General features: G+C 43.4%; 1 protein-coding gene across 1 annotated transcript; it reads left to right on the plus strand.

Moving 5' to 3' along the window:
- Positions 1-10,121: 10,121 nt before the first annotated feature.
- On the plus strand, positions 10,122-12,572 carry LOC133907494 (protein RGF1 INDUCIBLE TRANSCRIPTION FACTOR 1-like). Its single transcript, XM_062349546.1, has 2 exons — positions 10,122-10,616; positions 11,232-12,572. The coding sequence occupies exons 1-2, from the start codon at positions 10,557-10,559 to the stop codon at positions 11,913-11,915; spliced, it is 744 nt and encodes a 247-aa protein (XP_062205530.1). The 5' UTR covers positions 10,122-10,556; the 3' UTR covers positions 11,916-12,572.
- Positions 12,573-12,821: the final 249 nt, after the last annotated feature.

Genomic DNA, 12,821 nt, shown 5'->3' on the forward strand with positions numbered 1-12,821 from the left:
CATCGTATGCTAGCAAGTGCTTTGTAAGTTTCCATCGCATTATATACCCTCATTAGCTTACGACCTATTCTACCTTACTGATTGGTGGTTGGTAGTTAGCACAAGAATTCAGCTGCGAGACGCAACTGTTCTTCGGAAAGTCAAAAGAAAAAACAACTATGAAGCCTGTACGGCAAAGCTGTTGTTCAGGCTTACTTGTATGTAAGCAGCTAGTATAATAATACATTGGTGAAATTGCTAGGCAGCTGGGTTAGCAACTAAACAAGCTGATAGCCGATTAACGGTTGCAGGTTGCATTCATCGATGTAAGCGAAGCCCCAGTTTTGTCACTCGAGTGGATATATAAGCTCCTACCGCGGCAGTTAGCCGTTGTTTTCTTGCTGTAATGCGGCTTCATCCTTTCACTTTTCTTGACGTCAACAGCACAAGTACTACAAAATAAGTAGTATACATTAGCAGCATTGTTTATGTCAAATAGGACTAAATTAAACCCCGTCTCCTTGTGCCCTCAGAAACAGGATCTGACTATTTCCTTGATCCAAAGCAAGGAAATACTACCTGATTAATAACAAGCACCATCACAGCTTGGGAATGGAAGATTCCAAGCAAGTCTCCAATTGCTAACCGACACCCAGAGTCACACGGCAACAGGCTCTTGAGGCTATACTTTCTCTATGCCGATATTTCCATGGTATTTCCATGGATTGCAGAATTATTTTCTAGCCTGTTGCTTTCAGAGATTCCAACAGCACGACCACAGGTTATAAAAATGCAACCTCATTTCCCAAAACAAAAAAAGGAGAAAACATTTTTAGAAAGTACTGAACTTAATGATCTCATTGTGGCCCTTGTGGGGAACGAGACAGACAGTTCCAGATTGGATAGATTGTGAAACCACACATGTGAAAAAAGTATCCTGTGCGTGCCCCCGTTGGACTTGGACCCAGCGGTCGTTGGACAAGGAGATGAACCAATCACTGCTTGGCCAAATTGTTCTTGGTCAGCACTGTTCATATTCCAATTCTGCACATTCCAACAGTTGCTCATTTTTAGTTTCAGAGTTTCAGAGGAACGGTGACGTTTTAAGAGAGAGGTAAATTAGAATACTTAAAAATAATAGCACTAAAAACTTCCAATATAAATTTATCTAAATGTGCTCTAGATTTATCTAGTGTGTCTACTCTACCGCTTAAGAGGATTGTAACCTACTCTTGTAAGGTAAATTGTATGTATGTAATACGGAAATAAGGTAGAGAAACAAACTTGGTATAAGATATTTTTATCTCGTGGTATCGATAGCACACAAATCACCCCTATTTCACGTTGGAGCTCCACAAAGAATATGCTCCCAGTCATCAAGTCTCTTCTGATCATGGCTCTTGAGCTATCAAGTCACCAAGATAAGTCATCAACCACGATGAGCCACCAAGGCGAGGTGTCACTGCTAACCTCTCTTTCGATCACTTGTACGTCATTTTCACTTCGGAGCGTTAGTCACGAAGACATGGGGTTCCGCGTTCCTACACAATCTTTTTGCCGCCACTCCACACCAAATCGGAGGGTTAACAAGTTACTAACGAGTCACAAAGACTCAGGGGCCGGCGTACCTCTCGGTACATTGTTGGATAACTCCTTGATCCACTCTCTAGGTTGCAGCACCTAGCAAATTTTTCTCTTTAGGCATATAATTACTAATCACTCTCTAATGGTGCGCTAATTGCCTTCAATGAACACTTCAACCACCTTGATGGCTTGCGTGTCTTCTCAAGTGTATATGAGCTTCTCTGGACTCCAGCACCTTCAAATGGTCAAGTGGATAGGTATTTATAGCCTTAAACTCGCCAACTAGCCGTTGCTCCAATAGCTCAACTTTACTGTGAACACTGAATGATCTGGTAATAATAGTAGTACAAGCATCGAACCATCTGGTGCGTACAACTTAAGAAACTAGTCGTTAGAACCCACTTAGAACCTCTTCTGAACATTGTATTGTTCGGTGTATACTTCATCTCTACCACTGGACTATCCGGTGTGCATACTTGAGCCTGACCGAGTCAACTTCTTCACTGTTCAACTGTCCAGTGTATTGATCTTCTGATCACTAGACCTTTCGGTGTGTATAGCTTCATCTTCTCTGAGTTCTAGAAAACACTCTGGTGTGCACTGTCTTTTCATCACCAAACCTTCAGGTGTATTGATCTTCAGTTTTCGATAGTTGCAAAGCTTCTATTAAATGCTCCGGTGTATACTGATTATGATCACTGGACCTTCCGACGAGTACAATCTCATTTCAGCTCAGTTTTCCATCCTTCTAGAAAATGCTTCGGTGTGTACACTTGTGGTATCATCGGACTATCCAGTGTAGTCATTTTCCTTGAGACTTCTCTAATTCAATCAATCTTTATCTCGGTTTCAGTGGTTTCTTCATATATTGCATACATGAGACCTACTAATCATATATTGTTGATAAATATGTTAGTCTCAAAAACTATGTTATCATTAATCACTAAAATCATAATCATGATCTAATAGGGTCATTTTCGCTACAATCTTCTTCTTTTTTTTATTGGTGATAACACAACCAAGATACTAACTGTAAAGAGCACAAAGTTTTACCATATTGCTTGGATGCATATTCTTACCACTTAGTTCCTCTATTGTTGTGGCTCCTCCTTTCTCCATTGCCACTATCTCCCTTGATGGATCCATGCAAGAGTTTCTCTATTGCATGCTTTTGATACCAAATATAGATGAGTCCCCCTTTATCAACCTTGGCATCTTGCTTATTGTCCACTAGACATTTCTCTTGCTTTGTTCTTCAAACTTCTCCCTATTTGTCAATAATCTCAAAAAAGGCTACGAATACATGTTGAACTCGAGGAAGAGCGTTAGAGCACATAGGAAAGAGCTTCATAAATCATAATTCAATGAAATAATACCAATTAAAAGGATACCATTTATAGGGTTAATATTTCAAGAATATGGTACTAATTGAAATATAAGTATATGTATCACAATTTATGAAACTCACATAATATGATTTAAACTCCCCCTATATGTGTACATATATATGATAAGAGAGAGATATATGCACAACTAGATAATATGTCAAGATGAAAGTTTAAGACATATTATACATGTGGTAGCTTAAATGACCAAATGAATTGATAATGATATCAATTGAAGCTTTTAAACATTGCATACCTCCGAGGACATGTTGATCACTTCATGAGACTATAAAAGATATCACTTAAAACACATGTTAGTCTCAAAATCACAACCTATAGGATATACTCTCCCTAAGTGTGTACACAAGTGCTGAATACTTGTGAGATATATGTACATGTTATTGATAACAATGGGGAGGGTACCCTATAGATTGATTTATAGCACATAAAGGATACCAATTGTGGAACTAGTACCATAAAATAAACCTACAACTAATAAATCATGTAGGTTACTCATAAGAAAGAGAGAAACACAAGCAACCTACCATATGAAAAAACTACACTAGGTATAGCAATAAATTGAAATATGCACATACAATCCTAGTCAAGACAAATGATCTAGATGCAAAACAAAATGCATGAACAAATATCTAGCTACTATTTACCTCTTTTACCTTTGGATAGATTTGGGTATGTGATGATCATGATCTTCATCAATGCACCCAATCTTATATACTTAGCTTCTTTGCTTGAATCTTCACTCCATCTTGTAATCCAAGTCTCCAAATCCCCATGCCACATGGACTTCAAGTCTTCTTTAGAACCTAAACCGATTTAGGCCCCTTCATGTTGGTGATGATTTCTTTGAGCACCCAAATATGTTGGTTCAACCCCCAGTCCTTTCTCCCAACCATATGTGCAATCACTTTACCGTTATTCTTCTTCTTAAGTTTGTAATGGTTGCTCTTGATTTTAATCTTGTAGTTAGGCTTGGTGTAGATTTTGAAGGTCTTTTTGGAGAGGTTCATGATCTTCTTTTTCTTGGTCTCCTTCTTAACTTGATCGCATTAGAAGGACTTGTAGCCTTCTTGATGTCACTTGAAGCATGTTACGGTGGACTACTTTCCAAGCTTATTCACCATGCTATCACGGTTATCTTGAGGAGGTTGGACATGTCATTTACGCTTTAATCTTGTCAAATCCTTCTTGAGCTTCTCCACATCTTGCTTGAGCTCATCATTTTTTTGTGCAATGAGTTTATTAGATGATTCTACAATAACATTCTCAATGCATGTCTTATTGCAAATGGGTGATCTAGAAAAATCAAATAAATCCTCACAAGAAATCAAAGTATCTATCTTAGGCTTGAAATTAAAGAGAGAGGTAAATTGCTTAAAATGGGCATTAGTTTGAGATTTAATGCACTCAAATTTAGCATTAAGCTCTTCATACTCCTTATTTAACAAATTGAATTTGCTCAATAATTGTTCATAATTAGAAACAAATGTAGCATGAATATCATTAAAGGCATTGGATTTCTTTAGTTCTTTAGATTATTTCTTTAAGGCCCTCTATTGCTCATTGATCAAATCAAGAAAGTCTACATGGTAGAGAGAATTCTCATCAGATTTATCATCACTTATATCATTTTCCATACATTTGGTCATAAGACACTTGTGTGATAACTTGCGCGATGACAACTTATGTGATAATGACTTTGAGAATGAACTTCTCTTGAAGAAGTGGATGACGAATCTCTCATCACATGAGCTTGAATCTTTATCTTCACTCATCTATCTTCTTATGCTTGCAAATACTTTGGCTCTTCCCTTTATCTCCCTCTTGCTCTAGATCTTCTTCTCCTTCTTGATGTAATCAATTATTTTGACTAATTCTTTCAAAGAGATTGGATGATCAATCTTGACATTGATCCTCTTGATATTCTTCTTGTGACATGAGCTTAGTCATCATGGGATCAATCTCTACATCACTTGATGTGCTTTGATCATCCTCTTTATCGCTCTCTTCATCTTGATCACCATCATCTTCGCTTGAGCTTGACTCTTGCTCTTGTCTCCTTATCCTTACCTTCATATGTTGACATTGAGCTTGCTTGCTTGTGAGAGTAAGATTCTTAACGTCGGATGAGGTAGAAGCTTCAACCCCTATGTTCATGGTCATTTCATGGGCGGTGATTTTACCGAGAACTTAGTTTGGAGTCATCTTGCTCATGTCATGGTTGTTATAGATGATGAAGACAATTAGCTTGTACTTCGAAAGAAAAGCTTGAAGTATTCTTCTCGCCATCTAAGCGTTTTCAATTCGCGTCAAACCTAGCCAATTGATCTCATGGACAAGAATATTAAAACGTGAGTAAATATCATTAGTATTTTCATGGGGTAGTTATTTGATTTCATTAAGCTTAGTAACAAGTACATGATATTTTTCATTGCACACATTATTTGTGCCTTTATGTATTTTAATAAGACTATTCCAAATATCATGTGCATTAGTGAGAGAATAAATATGATTAAATGTATCAATATTTAACGACGATAAAAAGATACTCTTTGCCAGTGCATCTAATTGCTTCTCCTTGTTGGTGATGCGAGGTGTCATCCTTTCCTCGGTGACCCTCCAAACATCTAAACCTCGGGCTTGCAAATAACAAGACATTAGAATTTTTTATCGGATAAAATTTGTGCCATCAAAATGTGGAGCGCTATGGGTATCCATCCCAACCTAGGACGTCAAACCTCTAGGCGATTAAACCTATCAAGAGCAGGTGACTCTGATACCAATTGTGAGAAACAGTGACGTCTAAAGAGGGGTGAATTAGGACACTTAAAAACTAATGATTCCAAAAACCTTCACAAGATAAACATATCTCAATTTCTATCTAAATATGCTCTAGTTTATCTAGTGTGTCTACTCTATCATTCAAGATGATTGCAACATACTCTAGAAAAGTAAATTGCAAGTATATAAATATGGGAACATAAATAAGATAGAGAAACAAACTAGGCACAAAGAATTTTTATTCTGTATTATCGGTGGCACACAAGCCACCCCTAGTCCACGTTAGAGCCCTACAAAGGATATGCTTCCGATCGTCAAGTCTCTTCTGATCACGGCTCTTGAGCTACAAAGTCACCAAGATAAGACCTCAAGCACGATGAGCTACCAAGGATGAGGTCTCACTACTAACTTCTCTTTCGGTCACTTATACGCCGTCTTCACTTCAGAGTTTTAGTCACAAAGACAATGGCCTCTGCGTCCCTGCACAATCTTCTTAACATCGCTCCACACCAAGTCAGAGGGTTAACAAGTTACCGGCGAGTCACAAAGACTTCAAGGCACCGACGTACCTCTCGGTACACGGTTGGATCGCTCTTTGATCCACTGTCTAGGTTGCAGCACATAACAACTCTTCTCTTTAGGTCTATAGACACTAATCTGTAATGGTGTGCTAATTGTCTTGGATGAACATTTTAACCACTTTGATGGCTAGTTTCTCTAGACTTCGGCACCTTCAAATAGCCAAGTGGGTAGGTATTTATAGCCTCAAACTCGCCAACTAGTCGTTGCTGCAATGGCTCAACTTTATTATGAATACCGGATGATCCGGTGACAATAGTAGTACAAGCACCAGACTATCCAGTGTATATAACCTCAGAAACTAGCTGTTAGAACCCATTCAAAATCACTTCTGAACATCGTATTGTCTGGTGTATACTTCATCTCCATCACCGGACTATTCGGTGTGAGCCTGACCGAGCCAACTTCTTCACTATTCAACTGTCTGGTGTATTGATCTTTTGATCACCGAATCTTCTGGTGTATATAGCTTCATCTTCTCTGAATTCTGGAAAACACTTCGGTGTGCATTGTCTTTTATCACCGAACCTTCTGGTGTATTGATCTTCAATCTTTGACAGTTGCAAAGCTTCTGTTAAATGTTCTGGTGTACATTGATTCTGATCATCGGACCTTCCGGCGAGTACAATCATATTTCAGCTTAGTTTATCATCCGTCTGGAAAATACTCCTGTGTGTATAATTATGGTATCAGCTGACTATCTGGTGTAGTCATTTTTTCTGAATTTTTTTTAATTTAATTAAACTTTATTTCGACTTTAGCGACCTCTTCATACATCAATGAAACCTACTAATCATATATTCTTCATAAATATGTTATTCATAATGACTATATTGTCATTAATTATTAAAATCACAATCATAATCTAATATGATCATTTTCGCTACAGAGTTATACCCATTTTTCGGGTTGTTCATGAATTCACATGTTTTGAGCGGACAGATTGTGGTAAAATCCGCTCAAGTGTGCAGCTGCAGCACCCTTTCGTTCAGTTTTCTTTTAGTTTTTGATCCGCAGATTAGTAGATACAATTTCAGTGCAAGTCTGAATCACGTGTGGTTTCCCAATAAACGAAGACTCTTTTGTGTATAAATCGACATTCCCTCCATACGACGATTCCAGACATCGTTTTCTCGTGCGGATTCCCTTGTACGCTTGGCAAATATAGTCGACAACGAAATCTTCTGACTTTTGACACACACCATCTAGTATAGCGTAGGATTACATACACGACCCCTTCCCTTGTTGTGAAAGTGAAACCAAGATGAAACATGTTGAAACCATTATGCAAGTGGCAGCAAGATTTGCAAAACCACTGTCCACACCGTCTGGTGAGTGGTGACTGATCTATCAGCAGACAAGAATGCGGTACACTGGCTTCATGAAATGGAACACGGGAGGCGATTCATTTTTTTGGGGGGGGACGATTAGTAGAGTAGTGACATATTAATAAGATTCGAAAGCGTGCATGCATGCTTTGGCTGCACTGCACATTTATCAAGCTGCAAGTAGCATCAAGAAACATGTGCCTGACCCTGCATTGCTGGTCTCCTCCTCATGCCCTCTCAACTAATACTCTAGTAGATATCTTCAGGCAAAGAATTAATCGAAGGGCTTCACTGGGTGCCTGACTGCTTTAACAAAACAAGCAGTAGAATCAGTGGCATCTGAAAGCACAGCCACAGATGCAAATGGGATGAGGAATCTGACGGTCCCTAGCTCTTTATGCTCTGGTGGAACTGGAAAGCACCTTTGAGAGGAGAGGAGACAGAATCTTTTCAAAATCCAGACTTTGTGTTGTGCCTCACCGTGTTGTTCAATGTTCTCTTTTCTTTGATCTTTCTTCCATGGAAAAGGAAAGGAAAACCTGCACAATAGAAAGGAAGCCGAAGAAAGGTTTTTTTTCGGGGGGAGGGGGGTTTGGGAAATACTAGATGTGATGGGGAGGTTTCTAACAAATCATCGGAATAGAAAAGGAGGGAAAACTGGAGAGCAAAGCTGTATTGTAGTAATAGTGGTTGCGACATCATTATTGGAGGCAGGAAAGAAATAGAAATGATGTTTTCTTTATGTAGTAGTATTTGGCAGTAGAGGAGAGGGAGAGAGAAGAATTTTATTTAATCATCAAATAATTAAGGAGGCGGCTGAAGCATTGGTTTGGTGGCAAATTAAAACCGATGCATGGTCCAACCTAAAGATAAGAGCGCCTGTTAACAATGCAATCAACAACAAACAAACAATGGATAAAAAAACAACAAACAAACAAAGACGGTGCATAGGAAATCAAGTCCAGTGATGCAAGGCATCTGAATTAAGGGTGACAGTGAGTCAGGTTGGATCGAGGTCCTATGAGTTTCAGATCCGACGGTAACAGGTTCGAGTCTAGAAACCGCACCGTGGGACCATTAGGTCAAGGTCCCGACTCGAGTTGGGTTCGGATTGTATTTTGCACACATGGGTGCCCTATGGGTTCTGAAATCCCGAGGCTCATTAACGGCTCACACGCCATGTGGTCCATTTTGCGGCATAACCCTCTCGATCTCCCGTGGCATACACGCCATGTGGCCCATTCCATACCCCACCAACTACCCCCATATCCCCTCGTCACTTGTCTCCTTGGCCCAAATCCATGACCTCTACTCGCCCCTAACCTCTAGACGTCGGCGTCGTCACTGGAGCCGACGCGTCACCAGTCATCGGTGCCTGCTCTAGCTCCCTTCTCCCGTCTCCACCTCCGCCACCATCTCCCCTCTCCACCTCAAACAATCAGGCCCCTCCTTGCCGCCGCCACCCCCACCCTACACCCCTCTGACGAGGCCCTGGGCGCCATGTCCCACGCGAGTAGACATTCCTCCTTTCATGGAAGTGACACTAGTGATGTGCCTGGTACCTATTTGGCCACCTGCGCACGTTCTCGGGGTACGCCCTAACCATGTCCACAATGCCATCCTCATTTGCCACCTCACTCGCGCACATCGAGGTACGTGTGCTTGCGGAACATGTCGATGACCGAGGACCAAGGCATGACGAACATGAGCTCAACGACAACCTTCGGGTCAGACTCAGTGAGAGGGAGGAGGGAGGAAGTTGGTGATGGCGTCGTGCACCTGGAAACGTTGCTTGGGGAGGGGATCGAGGGGATTTAGAGCGAGGTGGTGCGCTAGATGAGCCTCGCAGGTGGCGGCAGCGAGATGTGCCTACTCCAGATGGATGAGGATGGCTAAATGGGGAAAGGAGAAGGGATGCGGGTTTCAGGTCTCAATGGGTCTCGAGTCCCGCCAGGGCTAGGGTCGAAGGTTGTTTTGCACCTGATAACAATTTTAGGGTCGGATTGGGTTTTAGGTCTTAGGTTCGAGTCGGATACGTTTTTTTTTATCTGGCTCTAACTTGATCTGTTACCACCCTTAATCTAGATTGGATTCCTTATTAAAAAAACAGTTTAGTTGCAAACAAAGTTCATCAGTAGGAAACAAGGAATCAAAATGGACGATCTGGCTTAAGCGTGACTATGCATGAAGAAATGTCAAGCTGCTACTGTATGATCATGATGTCCAACTTGTCTTGAGCAGGCAGTCAGTCAAGGTCTTGCGTAGCCCATTTCCAAATCGAATTCCAACGGAAACGGACTCCTCGAAAAGGAAGAAAGAACACACGTGCCTGCCGAGGTCAACTGGTCAAGGTAGCACAAGGCCGGCCGCCCTGTGCCTGGTCGGCACTCGGCAGAGAGAGATACAGAGAGAGAGAGAGCAGGAGCAGAGTCTGAATGGTTTTTCAGTCACTGTTGACGTTTCTAAAGAAAGCTGCTGCCTGAAGAGGAATGCCGAGGGGAGACGCGGCTCGTTCCCTCCCTCACCCAACTACAACTAGGGCGACCTGGGAGGGGACACGAACGGCGACCCCTCCTTTGCTCTGCTGCAGACGCAACTAATCCCTCCCTCCCTCAACAGCGACCCCTTCCGATTCCTGTGTTCTTCTCTCTCTTCAGTCTCAAGAGGCGGCGGCATCGATCCGTCCGTGTGCCTGCGTGCATATAAGCCCATTCCACAGCCCACTTCCCCTTCGCTTGCTTACATTTCCTTCCTTCCCTCGCTGCCTCTACGCGCACCAGAAACCGCGCCCCCCTGCTCCCTCCCCTCTCTCGCAACTCTATCATTGCGTGCCGTGCCCAGAGGAGGAGGAGGAAGAAGAAGGGTCTTGGAGGCTTGGAAGGAGGGTCAGGGTCCCAGGGAGATGGCCATCGACCACGACTCCCCTTTCAAGGAGCTCCGCCTCAAGAACCGCAGGATCATGGTGAGCACTCATCCCCTTCTTCTCCTAATCTTCTGCAGGCCGGCCTGCCATTCTTGATACATTCTGCTCCGCTCTCCGGCACTATTTTTTTATCCTTTATTACTTCATTCGTTCGTCTGCACGGGATGTCTTCTTGTCAATCAATAAGGAACGGTTTATTGGTGTTCTTCAACTTCTCTTTCAGTTACTAACTGTTGTATTGGACGGATATGTATTGGGGGTGAATGAATGCTGCGTCTAGGCAATGGCGATGCAAGAAAAAGATGATCTTTTTTTCTTGATTGTTTCGCCCCTTTTCTTGGTTCTGCTTCGGAGTCTCCGCATCGTTTGTTGGATTCATACGGCGTTTGATTGCGATTTGTTCACATCAAAATCTGATTGTGATTCCATTTTATTCAACGCGTTTTGTGCCTCCTTCGCTGGGATTCCCAAAAAAAACAAATTTTGTGATGATGATTTCAAGGGGAGGAATTTTCTTGCTGCCTAATCTAATTTGCTGCCATTATCGTTGAACCTGTCTTCACAAACAGCCAGCTGGTGGAGTACAAATGCTTGGCTATTCAGCAAAGGAGTAGTGAGCTGACCAATCTGTCTCCCTTTGTTATGTCCGTGCAGGGAGGCAGCGGCCCTGAGCCGGAGGAGTCCGCCTCGGCGGCGCACGGCGAGCAGTGGCCGCGCTGGCTGCACCCGCTGCTGTCCGCGCGCTTCTTCGCGCAATGCAAGACGCACGTCGACTCGCACCGCAGCGGCGAGTGCAACAAGTTCTGTCTCGACTGCAGCGCCGCCACCCCGGGTGCCGGCGCGCTCTGCTCCCTGTGCCTCGCGCACGGCCACCGCGACCATCACACCATCCAGATCCGTCGCTCCTCCTACCACGACGTCATCCGGGTGTCGGACATCCAGCGCTTCATGGACATCGCCGGCGTGCAGACGTACGTCATCAACGGCGCGCGCGTCGTCTTCCTCAACGAGCGGCCCCAGCAGCAGAAGCCCGGCTGCGGCAGCAAGGCCGCCTCCGCCAACCTCTGCGAGGTCTGCGCCCGCAGCCTCCTCGACAACTTCCGCTTCTGCTCCCTCGGATGCAAGGTCGTCGGCTGCTCCCCCGACGCCGCCAAGGCCAGGAACTGGCTCCTCCGGGCCGCCGCCTCCTCCGACGGCTCCACCTCCTCCTCCTCCTCCCTGCGCAATGCCGGCAAGAAGCAAAGCTTCACGCCGCCCACGCCGCCGACCCTGCCGGCGAAGCGGCGCAAGGGCATCCCACACCGCGCGCCATTCGGCAGCCTCATCGTCGAGTACTAGGGCGCCTGCCATCCTCGGGCGCCGGCTGTATTGGCATATGGCATTACCCAGCGCAGTAAAGTAACAGTACTCTGCAACCAACGAACGTACAGTGAATCCATGCATGAATCAATCCGCCATTACTGCCGGCAATGGGATGGTGGCGAAGGTGGAGCCACCACTTCGGTGGCCGCCTTCCTTTGCCATGGCACTTTGGTTGTGGTGCTTCTCGATGTGGATGCCATTTGCTTGCTTTGCTTTTCACAAAGGAAGAGAGAAAGGAAAGGAGGGTGCTTGCAAGACAACTACTACTATGTCCGTCAATCAAACCAGCTTTCCATTAAGAGTTAATTACTGTTGTTAGGACAGAAGATATATATATTTCTGATAAAATATATGTACATGTTTAGTCCTGTTCTGCTGAATATCATCATAGTGGAGGAGTATTATAGATTTTGTGATGCTTTTCTTTTGTTAGATGTCTTGACAATGTATGGGCAGAAGAAGAACTGCATGTGGTTAGCATTCTTGCCACTTGATAGTTTCAGCAAAGCCAACGCCGTGACGCTACTGCCCAACAAAGTTGCCATGATAAAAAGGCATTATGAATGTGATTGCCTTTGGTATGTATGATTGAACATCCTAATTATATAATTAGCATTGTTCTTGTTCTTTTAATCCTGAATCGATTGGATCAAGTACCAGCGATATCTGCATAGTCGGTGACGGCATGATCGATGAAGCCATTGAACAAGCAAAGCTCGATTAGTTTAGACTAAAGTGGAGATGACCGATTGATTAGCTACCTTATGGAACCAACCTAACCTACTACTACTACTAGTAAGCTAAGCAGAGAGAAGGAACGGCTCCATGAAAACGACCTGGAACAGAAGCATCTAATGCAGGGCAGCATCAGCAGCAGCTGAA

Source organism: Phragmites australis, chromosome 24 (genome assembly GCF_958298935.1).
Source record: "Phragmites australis chromosome 24, lpPhrAust1.1, whole genome shotgun sequence".
NCBI classification, from domain to species: Eukaryota; Viridiplantae; Streptophyta; class Magnoliopsida; order Poales; family Poaceae; genus Phragmites; species Phragmites australis.

What these genes read in the sequence shown, in the direction of transcription:
- LOC133907494 (XM_062349546.1), top strand. Translation starts at nt 10,557, where the DNA reads ATGGCCATCGACCACGACTCCCCTTTCAAGGAGCTCCGCCTCAAGAAC. An exon ending in TCAAGAACCGCAGGATCATG is followed by an intron (nt 10,617 to 11,231) that starts GTGAGCACTCAT and finishes ATGTCCGTGCAG; the next exon opens with GGAGGCAGCGGCCCTGAGCC.